The sequence below is a fragment of the Hydra viridissima genome, unplaced genomic scaffold (assembly GCF_058129835.1).
Source record: "Hydra viridissima isolate aposymbiotic clone 2 unplaced genomic scaffold, HvirCarnegie_v1 scaffold_2, whole genome shotgun sequence".
NCBI classification, from domain to species: domain Eukaryota; kingdom Metazoa; phylum Cnidaria; class Hydrozoa; order Anthoathecata; family Hydridae; genus Hydra; species Hydra viridissima.
The window spans coordinates 21,045,440-21,065,796 of record NW_028324301.1 but is presented as its reverse complement, the minus strand read 5'-3'; the positions used below and the strand labels follow the sequence as shown (position 1 = coordinate 21,065,796).

Here is a 20,357-nt window from a genome sequence, read left to right as displayed (position 1 = left end):
TTGATGCATTATTTATTATATTGATGCATTAAGTATTCAACGAAGCGTCAGTGTCGCAGAATGAATTATCATAAAATTCCTGCTTTTAACATTTACTACAAAATCTCATTAACTTGACAGAAACATTTTAAACATTTCATATTGGTGATTCACAAATAAAAATCTTGTGAAAAACGAAACACGCAAAAATGCAAAAAATGCAAAAAATGCAAAAATATCGTAAAACATTCCATTTGATTCGTTTAAAACTCTATGTAAGGACTTTAGATAATAAAAAGTCGAAAATATAGATAGTAAAAAGCTAACTGGAAAAAAGTTTCCAAAATGCTCAAATAATATAAAATCAACGTGTTTTTTTTTACATTTAAAAGAGTTATGCAGATCCAGAGCCATTCGAAAGAAGAAACCTTGTGCTTACAAAAACAGGAAAAGTCCAGGTGTCATCTAAAGTTAACAAAGGTAGCTCTTCATCGGTGTGAAAATTCCATAGAAGAATGCCAGTGTCTAAGCTTTTTAACTCCTCTCCGTTGTTTTTTATTGTAAAAGCTTTAAGTCTAAAAAATTAAAAATTAAAATAATCTGTACCAATTCCCAGTCTTTTTCTATATGTATGTATGTATGTATGTATGTATGTATGTATGTATGTATGTATGTATGTATGTATGTATGTATGTATGTATGTATGTATGTATGTATGTATGTATGTATGTATGTATGTATGTATAGGTGTGTATATATATATATATAGATATGTATACATATATATATAGATATGTATACATATATATAGATATGTATACATATATATAGATATGTATACATATATATAGATATGTATACATATATATAGATATGTATACATATATATAGATATGTATACATATATATAGATATGTATACATATATATAGATATGTATACATATATATAGATATGTATACATATATATAGATATGTATACATATATATAGATATGTATATACATATATATAGATATGTATATACATATATATAGATATGTATATACATATATATAGATATGTATATACATATATATAGATATGTATATACATATATATAGATATGTATATATATATAGATATGTATATATATATATGCATATGTATATATATGCATATGTATATATATGCATATGTATATATATGCATATGTATATATATGCATATGTATATATGTATATATATATGCATATGTATATATGTATATATATATATATGCATATGTATATATATATATGTATATATATATATGTATATATATATGTATATATATATGTATATATATATATATGTATATATATATATGTATATATATATATATGTATATATATGTATATATATGTATATATATATATATATATATATGTATATATATATATATATATGTATACATATATATAAAGAGCACATATATAAATTACCTTAACACTACTGCTCTTTGACTTTGAAGGCAAACAGCAAAATTGCATGGTTGACTATAGGTATTTCTTTTCACAGAGAGGGTTTTAGTTCTGTTGTTATAGAAGAGTATAATGTCAATCCCAAATGAAAAAAGACCAGTCCATCGCCAGCAATACTATAAAATAAAATCTGCAACAAATAATTATACTTAGATGAGAGTAGCTTTCATGGGATTAGTTGATAAAGTTCGCATACTGAAAGAACTGCTATGAAAAAATTAGTTAAACCACTTCTTTGTAATATGAGATTTTTGAACACCTTCTTTGTAATATGAGATTTTTGAACGAAAACTAATTAACTTATAAATGTAATAGAAAAACATCAGAACCAACTTTTTTGGAATGCACGCTGGTTGTTCTAAATAATTGACATATGATAATAAAAGAACGTGTTCAAGTTTATAGAAACGTTGCGTTTAATTAGTGAATTTTCATTGTGGAAAAGATAAAAGAAGCAAATGTTCACTACGTTAACATAAACTTTCCTTCTGAATCTAAAAATGGACCCTTTAAGGTTTACTCAATAAAAACGGAACTTTGATGAAAACATCTTCATCTGGTAAAAGTTAAGTTTTGCGTCGTGTGCTTCTTTAAGTTGGCAACGAGATTAGAGTTAAGCTACTTCTAACAGTTTCATTTTGGGTTGTTTAGTATAAAAAATTGGCGTAAGACTAGCCTAACCTTAACTTAACCCTACACCCAAATCGTCAATCACCCACCTTGAGCTTTTTAGTGAGTAGCTAACATTGAAAGATTTAAAACGAAATGATTGCTAGTTTAGATAAGAAATATCTTTTGAGAGTTAAAATGTAAACCAGCAGAATACACAAGAGGTTTTATTCGTCAAAAATATCGAATTAAATTGAAATCATGTGAGAGATAGAATTCGTTGCCACTCTAACAATAAGGAGTGGTTAGAGTCCGAAATAGAATTTTCTGAAAAGGGGATTGAAATTCAAACAATTAAACCTTCAACATTCGGACGACCAGAGAAGCTTGAAGATTGTTGCAACAAAGCCAAACAATGAAAAGTGCAAAATATTTTTCTAGTGTAAAAAAATTTTCATTTGCGATGCAGACGAATTTAAGGGTAGCCGGTAAACGTGTGGCAGCTATATAACCCAACAAGTATCACTTCCAACTTCTCCAGGGCTCAAAAATACAAAAAAATAATCTGCTGGGAAACAAATATGTATACGCCTTACACTGGAAGAAACATTGGCCTTGATATTAAACACAAAATTAAGCGAACCTACGTATATGAAATACAGAACAGCCGATTAGGAGGGCGAAAATAAATCCCTCCTGGACATAATATTTTCAGCAATAGAAAAATGCTACCCCAGCTCCAGGTGCTGTTTTTAAAAAAAAAAGATAAGCAGATGTATTAAAATGTCCATTAGGCGGTTAGCTCTTGTATGCAAATGGGGTCTAGATGGGAGTTCAGGACAAGGTAACAACAAGCAACTGACGTCGGTAAAAGTGATTCATCAATACACACTTAACCGTAAAATTAACGCACCACTTATACATTTCGATTTATTTTAATTGTCGTCAATATTATCATATATTTTGACAAACATTAAAAATAGAACACATGAACACAATTATTTCGATGATAATAATAAAACTGACTTTGAGGATGGTGAAAAAAAACAACAAACTAAAACCAAAAATATGGTTCGTTTAATAAAATAAAGTAAAATGATTATTATTGTTATGTACACTAATACAGCTTATATTGAAACATTTTTGATTTATCAATAACTAGTGTTACCAACTCTTGATGTTATTACAGTCTGACAGCGCCGTGGAAAACTTTCATTTAGAGATCTAATCGTTTCTTGACGGATATCTTCCCACACGCAGATAAGACTTTGTCGCAGGTCGTCTAGATTGTTAGGTAATGGATGTTGGCTTCTAACATGGCATCCTATTATGTCCCAAAGATCCTCAATTATGTTCGTATCTAGACTGCAAAGCTGGCCACTCCAAAACTTCAATATTAATATTTAAGTATTCAGTTACAATGTGCCGTATGTGGTCTAGCATTATCCTGCATAAGAAGGAATCCATCTCAGATGTCCACCATCAACAATAAAAAGCTCTGTGCAAGCTGCTAAAGATATTCTGTCCCATACCATCAATGAGCCGCCTCCATATAAGTGGTTTCTCGAATGTTACAAGCGAAATATCTTTCATTTGGTCTTCTCTACACTCTAGGGCGGCTATCAGAACTTACAAGATAAAACCTTGACTCATCTGTAAATAAGACATTTCCCCAATCATATATTTCCCAATTCATATGCCTCCTTGCAAAAGCCAGTCTGTTTCTTCGGTGGTCAATCTGGGACCAGTAGCTGCTGCCCGAGGTCATAAATTTAAACCACAAAGTCTTCTTCTTAAGGTATCTTGACTAGCAGCAGTTCCATGAACCTCAGCAAATTGTATTTGGAGACTTCGTGTAGTAGTTAACCATTCTCTCAGTGTTCGAAGCATTAAAAATCAGTACTCCACAGCATTGAAAGCTCGTTGTCTGCCTTGGCCAAGTTGTCTAGCGTGATCATTGGTCTCTACAAACCTTTGTAGAGCCCTACCAACTGTTGTATGAGACACTCCAAATCTTCTACCAAAGTTTGCAATTTGTTAATCCTTCATTGGACAGAGTAACAACTGCGACTCATACATCACAACTTAAATTTCATCTAAAACGCTGCATTGCAAACAGATGTGTTGCTCAAATGACAGTTATCTTTTCTACTGTTAAAACAATTTAAAAGCAATCCATACTTTTCTTTTAGGAGTGAGGTTTAATTACAGAAAAACATGGTACTTATGAAAAGCTGCTATAATTTTGAAATTAAATAAAGGAAACAGAATGAAACCTACAAAAGGCATAACGATAAACAGTATCATCTTTGTAATTGATAAATCCAGGAAATACATAATATTTTTCAAAATAGGCCAGAATTTATGTGGTGCATTAATTTTGCGGTTAAGTGTATATAATTTCACTTGTTTCTTTACAATTGCATGACAAAAAAAAAAAAAAATTAATGTATGGCAAATCCAATTCCTTCCTTTGCAATATTCTGTAGACCATTAAAGTTTGTTTTCACAAACGACTAGTGGATTGACGAAGATGCAAATAGAGGCTATTCAATGGCTTAAACAACTTACTTTTACTTTCAAACTGTTTTTAACATTTTTGATGATTAAATGCATAACAACTTAACTGAAACAATGCTCAGTTGTTACATGCAAAACCATTAGAAATGAATGGCCTAAAGAATGTCCTCAAAATATGGACAAGAGTCGAGAATTACAGTACTATTGAGCCTCCATTCATATGGATATGATTCTTTGAATGTTTTTACACATGGACAATAGATTAGGCATAATAAATTGGCAAGTAAGGGAGAAAATAAAAAATGAAGTTTCAAAGAGAAAGTCAGAGATTCTGGAGGGTCATAGGAAGGAACTAGGAATATCAGTATATCGGATCCAAAATACTGTTAGTTTCTTCTGAAACATGAAAATGTCTGCCAAGGGGTGAACAAAAAATTGATGTAATTTGAGGGTTGACATAATCCTACAAACAATTTCGTATTAGATTAACAGTAACAAATTTAAGAAAATATATCATGGAAACTGTGGAAATATTTGTTCAAAATCTGCAGATTTAACAGATAATATAAGAATGAAGATTTGTTCCATTATTGCTTAATATCTTCTCATTCTATCATTTTGCAGCTCTCCATAAAATTTATCAACAAAAAAAACTTTGCTAAAATCTCCACTATTAACAAAAGCTGACTTATAAGTTTTTTTTAGAATGACACCTACAAAGTATGAACATTTGTTAAGTCTAATTGCATCAGTGATTACAAAATCTTCCCTAAGACACAAAACAATTAGAGCGAATAAACAATTAATGGTCACTTTGAGAAACATATTTGGAGGCACTTCACAAACAGACCTAGCTGGTATGCTTCAAATAAGTCCAACTTCAACAAGAAGAAATGGAATTCCAATTGCATAGGGGAATAAAAAACTTTTTGAAGTGCTTTATTGTTTACCTTAAATGTATATTGAATGTAAAAATAACTAATCTTGGTATATAAAATATATTTTCTGCTTTTTTTTTTTTCAAAAATTGTAGCAAGGTAATTGGCTGCTTGTTTTGCTATTTCCTTTTTCATGGAAAAAAGTTGATTTGAAATTAAACTTTTCCCAAGATGCAAATATGATGGGAAAAACTAAGTTGTGGCAAAATAAATTAAAAACTGTGCATGCTCACAGGATTTATTTTCCTATCCCTCTCCCATTCCGGTAGCTAAGCGGTTGTGGAAACTGACTCTTACACCAGTATTAAAGGAATTAAATCAGAAATAGTTATGAAAAATGTACTAAAATTTTTTTTTAAATACCAAAAAAATAGCTCAGTACTCAGACTCCCCTAAGAACTAAAAATACCAAAACCAGTTTTCAAAATTTAAAATTTCTGGTTTTTTAAAATCCTCTATTAAACAGATTTTATTAACTTCTGTACTTAAAATTTTTTATCAAATATTTTGTTATCAAATGTACATGTAAATAAATACCAATATACAATTGCTTAAATGTATTTTAAATCAAAGACATAAACATTTACCCTTGTATCTGTTTCCAGAATCCTACCACATCGACATGCTTGCTTGTAAAACAAATCTTCAACAATTTGCTTTGGACCAGTATCTTCCCCATTGTATACAGATAACATTGATTTCCATTGTGATTGGTAAACAGGCAGTAACCAGTCTGAATTATATAAAACTAAATAATATTATCAACATCAAACTAATGATCACCATCATACACTTGAGATTAAGAATACTTCCCAAATCTTGAGCATACTAATAGATAAGATATTGCATATTTAAACCTTTTTTTTCTAATTTTGTTTTTAATGAGAATTTTTATAAAATATAGTTTAGTTTCCAACTTTAATTGCATAACTTACTATTAGTGATGTTTAAATTGTTATAATGAATTAAGATAAAATATTTAAGTGGATGATGTTATATCACGATGATTGATGAATAAATACTTAACAACAATGTTATGAACAATGTAATAAAAGATGTTTATAAATACTTTACAGTTTCATGCTTTGTTTTTTTTTATTTTTAAACAACAAAAAAAAAAAAGACAAAAAGTGTGAAACTTTTGATTTCTTGATTTAAAATTTACAAATTTAGAAAAAAATTTAGAAAAAAATTTAGAAAAAAATTTAGAAAAAAATTTAGAAAAAAATTTAGAAAAAAATTTAGAAAAAAATTTAGAAAAAAATTTAGAAAAAAAATTAGAGTAATTAGAAGATAACTTTTAAAATATTTTTGTTTCATTAATTCTTTTCTTAACCAACATGATGGCAACATGAAACATAAAGAATGTTGAATAATGCACTTACTTTGTGGAATAATAGCATCTTTCTCTAGGAGCACAATACACTTAGCATCTCCAAGCATATTTTCAAATCGCAAGCATTTAAAAATATCAGCGTACTGTAGCCCTTCTTCGGTTGACAGAAAACATGTTTTTGTTTTCTTTTGTATACCTTGGAAGTATTTTTGGGTTTCAGTGATCAAGTTTTTTAAGCAAAAATTTTCTGAATTGTCTACACGTAATTGAAAGTAAAGCCATATTTTAAGGAAATTGTAAATATCCATCTCAACTTGCATTACAGCAAGATTTGGTGATTGAAGTAAATTTAATAAAAGTTCTTTTGTTAAAAATTTTGCAAGAGTCAATGTTTTGCATAGCAACATATTCCTTTCAAGCCAAGAGAAACATCTATAGAAAAAAATAAATTTCATAGACAAAACTTTAAACATAGAAATCTGACTAAAAAAGTGAACAGCTTTTTCTAAAGTTATATTACTTTTTGCTGACTTCTGTCAAACCATATCTCTGTGAGGCATCATAGTAAGTACAAACATTTTCAGCACTGATTGTTTCTAGCACAGTATCTTCACAATGCTTTAGCAAACCATCCAAGTCAAACATGCGAGCTGCAGCAATCACTGATATCAGATTTGCAACCAAAACTTCAACATCAACTTCATAGCGGTACATGCTCCCAAACACAATGTCTAAAGCTGAATACCATTATAAAGATTTAAAGCTAATGTACATTAAAATTAAATACTTTTTAATTAAATGATTAAGAAGAATCCTTTAATGTTGTAAAACCAAAATAAGAAAATTTGGTGAATAAATTCTTCCAATAGAGAAAAACTTTAACAAGGGAGTGATTAATAATTCACAAGAAAAACTCCAGAATAAGAAATATTATACAAGAAGAAAATCTTTAAAAAACAAAATGTAGTACATAAATCTTCACTTATGAAATGAAACATTTTTAAGTCAAAAAGCACATGTGTAATACAAAAAATTAGTAAAAGTACCCTTTGAAGTGATAAAGCTATCAGGAAAGCTTAACTTGATGATTGATTTCCCTTTTTCTGACCAATCTCCTTTAAACATGCTTTTGAAGTAAGAAGACTAACAACAAAACAAAAATCCTTGTGAAGAAGAAAATTTTATTAATGTAAAAAAAACCTTGTAAATAAAATAGTTTTCTAAAGGTAAGGGTCTGCATCTCGGAATCGTTGTCTTGAAAAAAGCATAATGAGACAAGAAATGTCCCGGAAAAAATTGACGAATAAACAGTCCCAGAATAAAGTTATAAACCAGGACAATAAATTTTCTTTCGGAATTTAAAAATTGTGTCCCGGATATCATTGTCTCGTCTCATCTCGAATAAAAAAATAACCAGACGCAGATGCTTATCTAAAGGAAATAAAATACCAATAAAAAATCATCACCTGACAGAGGTAGACTTTATGAAGATTCCAAGTTTTCCCTTAAAATATTTTTATTATTAAATTATAAAGTATTAAATAATAAAAATATCCATTTAGTATAACTTAATATACATATAACTGCTTAATATTTTTGCAAGATCCAACAATACCCAGTAACCTATTAGGCTAATAGTGCTTTGATGTTTGAAATATGTTAAAAATTTAAAGCAGAGAGGTTAATTTTGCCACAAAAAGAATTCCTTATGGCACAAGATAACTTGGTAAATTATTGATGGGTCTCATGAGTTACACCACTAACAGGCCTTTCAAATATTTATTTTTTTTATATAAATAATTCTATAATAGAAAACTTATTTAAATACAGTGGTGTGACCTAACAAAATCCTATGCTTTAAGAAAGTCCTAATTTAAGAAATGACAAATTTCGTATACATAAAAGAAACATTTGTGGAAAATAACTTTGTTGTTTTAACTAGATATCTAGTTAGATAAAATAACTAAATTTTCTTCTCTAAATGTTAACTTTATGTATACAAAATCTGTCATTTCTTAAATTAGGACTTTCTTAAAGCATAGGACTTTGTTAGGTCACACCACGGTACATTTCTTATAAAAAAAAATCACAACTTTTGGTTTTAACTTAATCTAAAATAAAAAAAAATTTGTTCACACAAATTTAGTTATGATACTGATACTTTGTATTTTGTTTGGATAAACTAGTGATGGGACAGACAAACTGTCTCTCTGAAACACATAATTGAATTAAGAGCCTTGTTCATGTCACTAAAAGCCTTTTATAACAGTCTGTCTAATTGGTGATCTCTTGATCAAAATTTCTCAATTTGCATTTCTTGAAGAATAATGGTATGTTATTGAAAAATGACTTGCACATAAAGAAACTCTCAAGTAATTAGAATAGTATTAAAATTTTAATGAAAAGGTAAAATGAATGAAAAGGTAAAATGCACAAAAAAGAGAAATGCTTTGAAATGAGAAGTGCTTATAAAAAAAAGAAAAAAAAAAAAAAACAGAAAAGTAGAGCAGTTCTTATTTATAGGACTAAGCCACCAAACCTCCTAGTTAGTAGATATTTACTGATTTCATAAGGTTACTCTTAATCAGAACTGCCACAAACATTTTGATTTGCAAAACACTTCTTCCAAAATATGCTAGTGATCAAATGGTACTATGATTCAAATGGCAAAGACTGAATTGGTGGAGAAATAACATTGATCTATGGATGTCAGGGAGGTATTTCCTCTAGTTCTTCTTTTTAATAACCAGAATTGGGAAATGAGACTGTTCATCTGCATTTAGTTATAGCGCCAAGAGCCAGAAGGTTGAGATCTCTCAATTATCTGTTAAATAAAGAACCAGAGATAGAGATCTATCAATTATCTGTTAAAAAAAGAACTAGAGGTGGAGGTTAGAAAAAATTTTTGCTGAGAAACAAAAATCAATGATCCTTTTCTGGCAAAGCAAATTTTTTTATCTGTGACATAGAAAGATGAAAAGTATAACGTTTCCTAGAGGCAAGCAATAAATACATTTCAATTTTTCAACAACTGCAACAGAAATCTTATGTTGATATGAGTGTAGTAGATACTCTTGGAAAACTTGTGAAATATACAAAAAATCTGCATCTGTTGCTTTTGTCAATTTATCAAAGCAAAAACCATAAATTTTTCAGAAAAACCTTGATATTTCTGAAACTCAAAATGTGAGATGCTTTTTGCTGTATGAAATCAAAAGAATTACAGATAACATAGAAAAAAAGGTTGTTTCAGCTAGTCAAATTTAGATTTCATTATTATTAAGTGAAATTGTCATGTTTAAATTGAGCATAATAATGATTTTCTGATCATGGCTGATGCCACACATTTATTTTTTAAATTTCAAACTCAAATTAAAAATGAAAGTATTTTTTCAATATCTAAGATCCTATCAGCATTTTGAAGAAATAGAACAGGCATATCATTACCAACTCATTGAGTTATTAACTTAGAATTCATGAGATGAGTATTCATGAGATGAGTATTCATGAGATGAGTATGAAGAGAGAATGAATTCTATAATCATTCAAATATAAAAAATCATTATAATGAATGTTACATTTAGTAACATTCGAATAGACAAAAAGATATTCTTTATTTCTTTTGCAATACCTGTTTTTTTTTTGTAGCACTTTTTCAAATCTTGTTTAAGGATTTGATTCAGGGACATGCAGACAGAAGACCTTTGCTAGATCAAAATGACTCTCCAGGTTTTAAATTTAAATTGCACTTTAAAATTTTCTTAATGGAGATGCCACAAAAGTAGAGCATCAAAACATAACAAATATAAGGCAGTTAAGTTTAGATTTTTAATCGAGTCAAACTGCCATGTGTATTTTGTACAATCACTGCGGTATTTACTATTCACACATTCCAATTAGAAAAATGACCCATTGTTAAAACCACTTCAGGCAGTAAGCATCTTGAAAATCTTTCACAACACACTGAATTTACCTTACACTCAAAATGAACATTATTCACTCAAAATGGTAAAAGTGAGAGAATAATTATCGCAGATGATAAAAACCTAATGTGCAGGAAAAAGTGATAATGCCATATTTGAATACCTAATAAATTATTTGATTCCTCTATGAAGCTGAAATGTCTAATTTTGTATGGCTTTCTCTTTGTCTGCTTGTCTGTCTCAAACAAATATAGGCTAATGGACAACTCCCCTATCCATCTGCATCATACTACCAATCATGTGATATTGCCTGTCTGTAGGGAAGCAAAACACTGTCTTTCCCATCACTGTTATAAAATTTTTACTACAAGCATTTGATTAACCTTTTTAAATTCAATAAGCATACATATGTAAAGTTTTGCTCTTGCAATACGATGAAATGGTACAATAAAATATTACATGATAATAAATTACCTAGAGCATCTAGTGTGATGTCACTATTTTCTCCATTTATATAAAGAGTTTTATATATATACTCAGATGTTGTTTGTAACTTTTTCCTAAAAAAGAAAAATTCAAATTTTACTACGCCTAATCCATTAGCATAAGAAAATAAAAAGAAATATTAATGTTTGGCATGATTGATAACACTATGTCAATTACCATGAAAACATCAAAAGCATGTTACACTCTAGACCTGCTGCAAGAAAGTAAAAATAATTTTTCTTTTTTTTTACAACGAAATAAAGTTAAAACTGTAAAAAAATAAATGAGAAAGATTTCAAAAGCAAAACTTTTAACAACCTAACAGAAGAGATTTAAATTGAGAAACTAAAAAAGTTCTAGCAGTGCTATCAAAACTAAAAACAGAACAAATATGATTATGAATATTTGTATGTATGTATTAAAATACATTTAACCATTAAATCATGTCACATTTCACATTGAGTAAAAGTAAAAAATCATATTACTTGATATTTTGCATTGAGTAAAAGTAAAACATATTGCTTGATATTTTGCATTGAGAAAAAGTAAAAAATCATACTGCTTGATATTTTGCATTGAGATAAAGTAAAAAAATCATATTGCTTGATATTTTGCATTGAGTTTTGCATTGTGATAAATATCAAGTAATATGATTTTTGTCACTGTTAAAATGACAGCACCATGGACTGAAAATACTGTTTAAAGTTTTTTCCTTTTTATTTCTTAAATGATTTCTTTGATGCTGATGAATTTGGGCAATTTTTACCAAAGAGTTTGCATATGAAAGGAGAAAAGCGTGTTTTTAAATAGCATTCTTGATGACAAAATTGGTTTCACTTTTACAACTCAAGAATTCAATATTGACCTTGATATAAGCAACATCAACACCAAATTATCAGATTGAGTTATCACAACCAATATAATTTATGGTCAACACAAAGAATTAGATGAAAAGAAAACAAAATAGTAATCTATCTTCAATACAGTTTTCCATTAAATTTTACAAAATAATAACAATTTCCTTTCAATTTTCAGTAAAGAAAAGAAAATACTCATGAAAATTGAAGCTTGAAAGTTGAAACTTTTCTATTAAACTTTTCTGTTAAATTAGTGAGATTTTAGAAATGATTTTTAACAGAGCCCGCAAGGACATTTGAGATTGCTGTTTAGCTCATTTTATAAAATTTCTGAACAAATTCCTGAAACAGATAACTTAAGAGGTTAAATTTAACTTTAAATGTTGAGTTTTTAAATTGGTCAACAACCTTTTTCTAAATACCAATTCTTTTTTGTGTTTGATGTTCAATATGAAAATGTTATTTATAGTTTTGGCGCTTTGAAAACTTGTTCTCCAAAGAGTTTAAAACCAATGAAATATATTTGGTTAGAAAATGGAAAACTTATTTTCAGAACTTCGTATGATGCAATCATAAATGAGTGTTGGTGTCCATGACATCTTCATAGACACTTTTAAATTGACCAAATAGTACTACTTAAAGATTAAGGAGAAAGACTAAAACTTCTAAAAGAGAAGACTGCTACATTCTTAAATCTATGAAAAAAGATAAAATCATTTGTTATGAAGTACAATTGTAAAGGTTTCAACTCTCAGACTTGCAAGACCACTGTCAAACATGATAAGAAGACTGATGTGCCATTTTTACTCTTAATAATTATAGGATGTCCTTCATGTCAAAAAGATGTGGTAAAAAAAAAATAGATGATTTGTCTGCATTACAGAACCACAATGATAAAGAAAAAAATTACTATTTTATTTTGCTATTTGTTATAAGTTTAAAAAACTAATAACCTTCATAAAACAAAAATTATTTAAATATTAAAAGAAAGTTGAAAACAATTTAATTATCACTTATGTAATATAAATGACATACAAACCTTGATGGTGAAAATTTCTCTTCATCTTCATCTTCTTTTTCAATCAGTTTTCTTTTTCTTCCTTGTTGCAAGTCTATGTCAGCTGCAGGAACACCAATGCGTAGAAGATTACCCATAATTTTTAAAACATTTTACAAGAGCAGCACATTTGAAACAACATTTAAGTTTTATGACTGAATGCTTACACTCATCTTAAAGATGGTGTAATCCAAGTTGAAGATTGAGATAACTGAAATACATACACATTTGTTTTTAAACTTGGAATTAAAAAATATACAAAGCACAACATAATTTCAAAAGTTCCCCCCCCCCCCCCCAAAAAAAAAAAAAAAAAAACACGTTCTAGATATTTAAATATCAATTATAATATAGACACAGAATGTAAATAATTATAAAAAGTCAGTTTTAAACTCTACAAAACTATAGTTGGCATTAATCAACTGATAAATACATGCATATAAATATATGTATATATGCATATTTATATGTATAAATGTATGAGTGCATACTTTTATACGTAATATGTATGTATGTAAACTTTTATATGTAATATGTATGCATGTGTATATATTTGTGTGTATCTTTACATATATGTATGTGTGCATATATATGTGTGTGCATGTTAACACATATTCAACTATATTTATGCATATAAATATATGTAAATATATATACATGTATACACATAAATACATATATGTATATATGTATATATATATATATATGTATATATATATATGTAAATATATGTATATATATGTGTATATATATGTATATGTATATATATATATATATATATATATATATATATATATATATATATATATATATATATTATATGCACAGATACACACCTACACACATTCATGTGCATCTTTCTTTAAACAAAGTCATAAAACACACACACACACACATTTGACACACACATATACGTATATGTATGTTATATTCGTATATAACCCTAACGTATATGTATATTATATTCATATATACCACCCAAACACGATTGATAATTTTGTTTTAACAAAAATGCACACTGACCTATGGTTACGGATGATTATCGAAAGCATTATGACATCATATCTTAAAAGGACGTCATTATTTATAGTTAATTTCTATTTAATATTTGTAGTAAAGACCGCATAAAAAAAAATTAAACATAGTTAAAATTTTTTTTTTCTTTCAAGGGGATTAATATTTAGAATAAAAAATTCTATCCCAACAGTCAAAAGTGCTTAAAAATGAAATTTTTAAAAATATCCAATTATAGATTAAAATTTCTTTCATCCCCCATAAATCTGCGTCTTGAAATTACGTTTGAACACGACACGTGAAAATGAAAGTAAATCGGTACAATAAAAGCTACTACATCTATAGACGTTAGACAAATATAAAATAGTCTGCAGAGATTATTTTATACAGCTTCAAAGCACAATTTGATGATTCTCATCAAATTGCATTTTGAAGCTGATTAAAATTAATAGAAAGAAAAAATTAAATCAAGTTTAAATTTGATTGAGAATGTATTATTAGTGTAAAGTTTAAATACATCTTATATTTATTAAACGAACTTCCTTAAGTTAAAATGTACTCTTCTCAAAACCTTTGAAAAAAAGCAGATTTAGTTTTAATCATTACCTAAACATGTTTCGCTAGCAAGCTCTTTTCTTTTTTTTTTTAATAAGGATAAAGGTTGATCAGGTCATCAGGTGATCCTATTTGATCAGTTGGTCCCATCAGATCATTAACATGGTCCCAGAAATCGAGTAAACGTTTAAAGTACAGGCAATACCACTTTTCTTTGGATGAAGCTTTTTTTCATCTAAAAACCTTTCTAAATAATAAATCTGCAATACCTAAATCTCAATAGATCTGTGACTTTAATTTAAGCTGCATTTAAGCATCATGTAGCCTGTTGCAATTTTAAATTCCATTGGAGCTTTTTAAGAAATTTTTTTCCTCTTAGAATGCACATCATTATAAACCTATATTATAATTTAAACATAAAATTATCAATATTTTTAATTCCATCAATAATTTAAATTATGCTTTATCAGAAAAATATTTTATAACGGCGTCATAAAGCGTCTAAAATCGAGAAGCGGCTCATTATTGATTTTACATAACTTTCAAGGAGTTTTTATATATACTTTGTAACCAAAACGCTTTAAAGATTTTGTTATGAAAGGGTTAATTACCAAAAATTTGTGGCGGAATTAATGGTAGCAGAATGAGTGTGACTGCGTCACAATAAGATTTCAAAATTATAATTTACCACAAATCAATCAATAAGTAATTGTTAATCAATCCATAGCATAGAAACTAAGTTCATAAGGGTTTGTTTCAGTAACGCATCAAGTCAGATAAATATTCCAGTACTTATCAAGTCAGATAAATATTTCAACAAAAGCTAAAAGCAATAAATAAATTAACTTTATTATTTTAAAAATAAATAAAATAAATAGAACAGTTAATGAATAAATGAAATAATTCAGTATTGGTTTGATGGATTGGAAAACAGTTTTTTTAAACAATATGTTTTCAATTATATTAGATCTTATTTGCGGCTTAAAACTTCTTTCATAGATGCAATGGTTGCTGATAACCTTTTTTTTATCAATTAATAAAAATATTAATTATCATTCGGACAATCTTTAGGAATCAACAACTGCATCTAAATCAATTTTCACTAAATTATTTCAAAAATTAGTAGTAACAACAATTCAAGCAAGAATTAAAGGGGAACATAATCTTGTAAACCAATTTTAATCTAATAATACAAACCTAAGCAAAGAAAATTAATAAACATTCTTTTCAATTACTTAGGGTAATTTGACTACGTTGGCAACTCGTTAAAAGAAGATCAAAGACAGTCGTTAATTTTTACACAAGAAACCAACAAACTTTTAAAAAACTAACTTCCCTCAGCGAAAATATTACTTGAGTTATTAGTAGTTTGTTACTAGTTGTAATCAGTTTTTGTTTAAAAGCTGCACAAGTAAACATTCTATAAGAAATTCCATAAATTCCAACCAATTACTGTGAAGATTTATTAAAAAATTATTAATGAAAGAATCTTAACGATCGAAAATTGAATTGACGTCAGTTATCAAATTTTTCTGTGTGAAAATCCTCTTACATTATTAATATGTTACTATAATAAGTAATGTTGCTAAAGTAATAGGTTTTAATAAAATATTTTAGGCTAGATTTCTATATTTTTTGTACAATTTAGCATTGTTAGTTTGTTGTTGGTCAGCAGAATTCTACAATAACTTAGATCGATAGTTTTTGATTGAACAACGTGTTTCAATTGAAAATCTTTTGATTTTTATCCCTTTTTTATGGCTCAATAAAAAAAGAACTTTTTATTTTTATTTTTATTTTTTAAATACAATTTTGAAGTTTAGTGGTAAAACTAAAGTTTGAAACTTACACTGAAAATATCAATGTTAACATTAATGTGGTATCGTATCAAGTACAATCTGAATCTTCAAAATTGAAGCAGACTTTTTTCTGAGTACAAAATACTGGAAAATAAATGGAATTACACGATTACAAAACGCAAACATCTGAAAAAGGAATTAAAAATTTATTTTAAAAATGTGTTTATTTAATTAAATCGAAAGAATGCAAGATAAGGGTACACAGAATTCTGTCGCATCGCACGAAAAGATTCTTTGAAGCATTTCACAAACAATTTCTGAAAAAATTCTGGCCTGCTTTCGTTTTTATTTATATAAAGCAAAGGTTTGATTATTCGTTGCATTACTGATGCCATATTAAATACATGTCAGTTTAGTAAATTTTTTCAGTTTAGCATATATATAAAAGATTTAATATAATATATATAAAAGATTATAAAAATATTAAAGCAGATATTTGTCTTATTTAGGTTTAATTAAAAATTTACGTTAAAAAGTTTAAAGTCAAAGCTTCTGAAAAAGTGAACTTTTTTTGTTTTTAGACGTTGTTATACAGAAATAATAATTTAATCCACAATATTTCGAAAATAATGATACGTATACACAGTTAATCAAGTGTAAAGAAGTGAGATTCATAATGTTTAAAAAACAATCTAAGCCATGTGCTCTCATGGATCCGAAGCTTTGATAGGGGTCTAACTTTGATTTGTAATAAGGAAAGCCCTTCAATTTCTGAAAAACTAAGTTTTTACAGTTGGGATATTTTTACATTTCTTCGTCTGAATTTAAAAAAAAATATTAAAAAAGTAAATGTAGGAGCTGATTCAGGTTTTTAGAGTAGAAGAAACACATTTAAATTCTAAATTTAAAATTGGAGCTGCTCTGATATAATTACAAATTACCACATTAGCCTACAAAATTTAACTAAAATTCCTCGATATGGTTCGAGCTTTAAAACGCAGCCACTACTTTTAAAAGTCTAAAACTGAACATAGTCCAATTACCAGCCAGTATTTTTATCGTTGTAGAAACATCCTTAAAATAAAATATATAAATCAAATGCGGTAGAAACTAAAATATTTAAATTTTTTATCCGGTTAAAGTTCCTTTTGGCTGCTCTCCTCGGAATTTTGTTCGCATTAAAAAATCACCTTGCGAAGGAAAATGATATTTGGCGTCTTTTTTTTCGAATGTAAATTAAACCCAAGCGCTTATTGTTAATTAACCTGAATGCAATTCTATGTACGAAAATTCTATGGAAAGATGCATTTATATATGAGAAATTTTATTGATGGAGATTTTATAAAATTGACCTATAGTTTTCTATTAGTTTTATCATTAAATAAAATTGATTTCTGATTTGAAAATTAACGAATTTCTTAAATTTTAATGTTAGTGAATCAATTAAAAATCAAATAACTGTTGACTGGGAAAAAAAACTTAGCCTTTTAAGGAAGGGGGGGGGGGGGTTTACTTGCTCAGAAGGGTTTACTTTTCCATGCCACAGACTCAAATTGTCAAAACATTAGATGATGGCAGTTTGGTCTGCAAATATCTTTTAGATGATGGCATTTGATCTGTAACATCTTTTAGAAGATGTTCAATTTTCAGTTCAAGGATTCAATTAAAGTTATTTGATTTTAACGGTAAACTTAAATTGTCACAAACGTTTGAAAATTTTATGAAAAAGTTATTAGAAATTATTAGAGTAATTTTTGTAGAGATTTAAGAGAAACTTTTATAGTAATTTTGTGAGAAAAAGATTCATTCACCTTTATACAACCCCACTCAAAAATACAACCCCACTCAAAAATACAACCCCACTCAAAAATAAAAACCTGTATCAGCTCCTGCGTTTACTTTTGAATCTCATCAATATTTTTTTTTTTTTAGTTGAGAAAAATTGTTTGAGCGGATACCGGTGGTGAACTATTATTAACAATGCTGTACTAAAGCTGCCTCTAAATAAATCGAATAATCGAATCAATTGATCGAAAATAAATTGATTTTTTGACTGAAAAAGTTTGGTTTTTCTTTAAGCATTATCTTTCTATTTCGATGCATTTTCTTCTTTCTCTAAAAATTTATTATAAAATTTTTTTATAAAAATGTAAATAATGAAAAAAAGAGTTCATTTTACATATAGAAAAAATTTTTAACAGTTTTATATTTTATTTGTCTATTTATCCTCAAAAAAATTAATTTTCAAAGACTTTTGTACTATAATATATATTACAATACGAAAGCCTTTGAACACTAAGTTTTTGTTTTTTTTAACGAATATACAATAAAAAGAAATACTACACGATATTTTAAAAATAACTATTTTATAAAATGTAACTTTTTACAAAAATGTTTGTAAATATTGATATATTTAATATCATATATTTTGGTAGTTTTCCGTTGGTACAGGGGTACAGTTTTAAATATGTGTTAAACAAGCATCTCAAAAATTTTTTTGCCATTGGCGAAGCTGGATAAATATTTTTGCGGCGAGACAGCTACTCATACTCTTGTGGAGGCTCAATCAGCCTGCAAAATTGTTTAGTACAGCTCACGCTTATATGATCAAACAAACTGTGATAAATATTTTTATAAATATTTACTTCTTTCGCGTAATCTTCTTTAAGGTAGATAATCACTCAACAGAAAAACAAAAAAATAAAAAATATCGCTTAACAGAAAAATCTTTTATAAAAAAAGTAGAAAAACAATTGAAACCATGTTGAAATCAAACATTTTTAAGGTTCAAACATCTTTAAGGTAGGACAGCAAAACTTAGGGTAGGACAGCAAAACTTAGAATATCTTGAACAATTTTTTAAAATTCTCGACTGCATGTATGATACATTTTATTCTTTTTCAGAGTGAAAAACTGAAAAATAGTTTCAAAAGGAGTTTTAATGACAGGACCAACACTGTCCAGTCAAAAAGTTAATAGACAACTAACAACCCACAACAACACTCCCACCCAACAACAAGTCGTCTTAAAGACAAATTGAAGACGTCTTGAAACTGGTCTTAAAGATGTCTTAAACTGGTCTCAAATGAAACACAGTAAGTCGCCTTAAAGTTGCCTTATTTAAGACATCTTAAAGTTGTCTTAAACTGGTCTCAAATGAAACACAGTAAGTCATCTTATTTAAAATATCTTAAAGTTGTCTTATTTAACACGCATTAATGACGGCTTAAACTGGTCTCAAATGAAACACAGTAAGTCGTCTTATTTAAAATGTCTTAAAGTTGCCTAACTTAAGCCGTCTTAAAGTTGTCTTAAACTGCTCTCAAATGAAACACAGTAAGTCGTCTTAACTAAAACGTCTTAATATTATCTTATTTAACACGTATTAATGACGGCTTAAAAAGACGTGTGTGTGTGTGTGTGTGTGTGTGTGTGTGTGTGTGTGTGTGTGTGTGTGTGTGTGTGTGTGTGTGTGTGTGTGTATACGTATTACCTTTCAGTTTCCTGCCAATACAACATAAATATATATATTTATATTGTATTAGAAGGAGACTGAAAGGTGGTGACAAAAAATAGAAAGGTGTGAATATATGAACTATCCAAATGCAATAACTGGAAAAAGAGGCATGATTTACTATAGAAAAATACTTCACAGTATCCACAAAAAAAGAGTACATGATTATGAAATTTTATCATATTTTCGTGATGCTGGTGCGCTTTTTAACACACCCTAAATAAATTTATGGACTGTCTTTTCCGATTCCTTTGGACAGCCTCTTGTTTT

General features: G+C 28.0%; 1 protein-coding gene across 4 annotated transcripts; it reads right to left on the bottom strand.

Moving 5' to 3' along the window:
- Positions 1 to 76: 76 nt before the first annotated feature.
- On the bottom strand, positions 77 to 15,160 carry LOC145196358 (germ cell-less protein-like 1). 4 transcript variants are annotated; one of them, XR_016449743.1, is made up of 10 exons: positions 14,229 to 14,338; positions 13,188 to 13,416; positions 11,280 to 11,365; positions 8,349 to 8,386; positions 7,929 to 8,025; positions 7,403 to 7,619; positions 6,932 to 7,314; positions 6,134 to 6,279; positions 1,441 to 1,609; positions 77 to 554 (listed from the first exon to the last, which is right to left on the bottom strand). XR_016449743.1 is itself a non-coding variant. In XM_090078373.1 (10 exons), the coding sequence occupies exons 2-10, from the start codon at positions 13,301 to 13,303 to the stop codon at positions 374 to 376; spliced, it is 1,419 nt and encodes a 472-aa protein (XP_089934499.1). In that variant the 5' UTR covers positions 13,304 to 13,416; positions 14,826 to 15,160; the 3' UTR covers positions 77 to 373. The 4 variants fall into 4 exon arrangements, 3 of the variants coding, with proteins under 3 accessions (XP_089934499.1, XP_089934498.1, XP_089934497.1); XM_090078373.1 differs by lacking the exon at positions 14,229 to 14,338 and adding an exon at positions 14,826 to 15,160 and having other exon boundaries at positions 1,441 to 1,595; XM_090078372.1 differs by having other exon boundaries at positions 1,441 to 1,595.
- Positions 15,161 to 20,357: the final 5,197 nt, after the last annotated feature.

Coding starts and splice junctions, on each gene's coding strand:
- LOC145196358 (XM_090078373.1), bottom strand. CDS start 13,303: ATGGGTAATCTTCTACGCATTGGTGTTCCTGCAGCTGACATAGACTTG. Junction 11,366..13,187: donor GAGAAATTTTCACCATCAAG/GTTTGTATGTCA, acceptor TTTCTTTTTTAG/GAAAAAGTTACAAACAACAT. Junction 6,280..6,931: donor AGATGCTATTATTCCACAAA/GTAAGTGCATTA, acceptor TATATAATTCAG/ACTGGTTACTGCCTGTTTAC.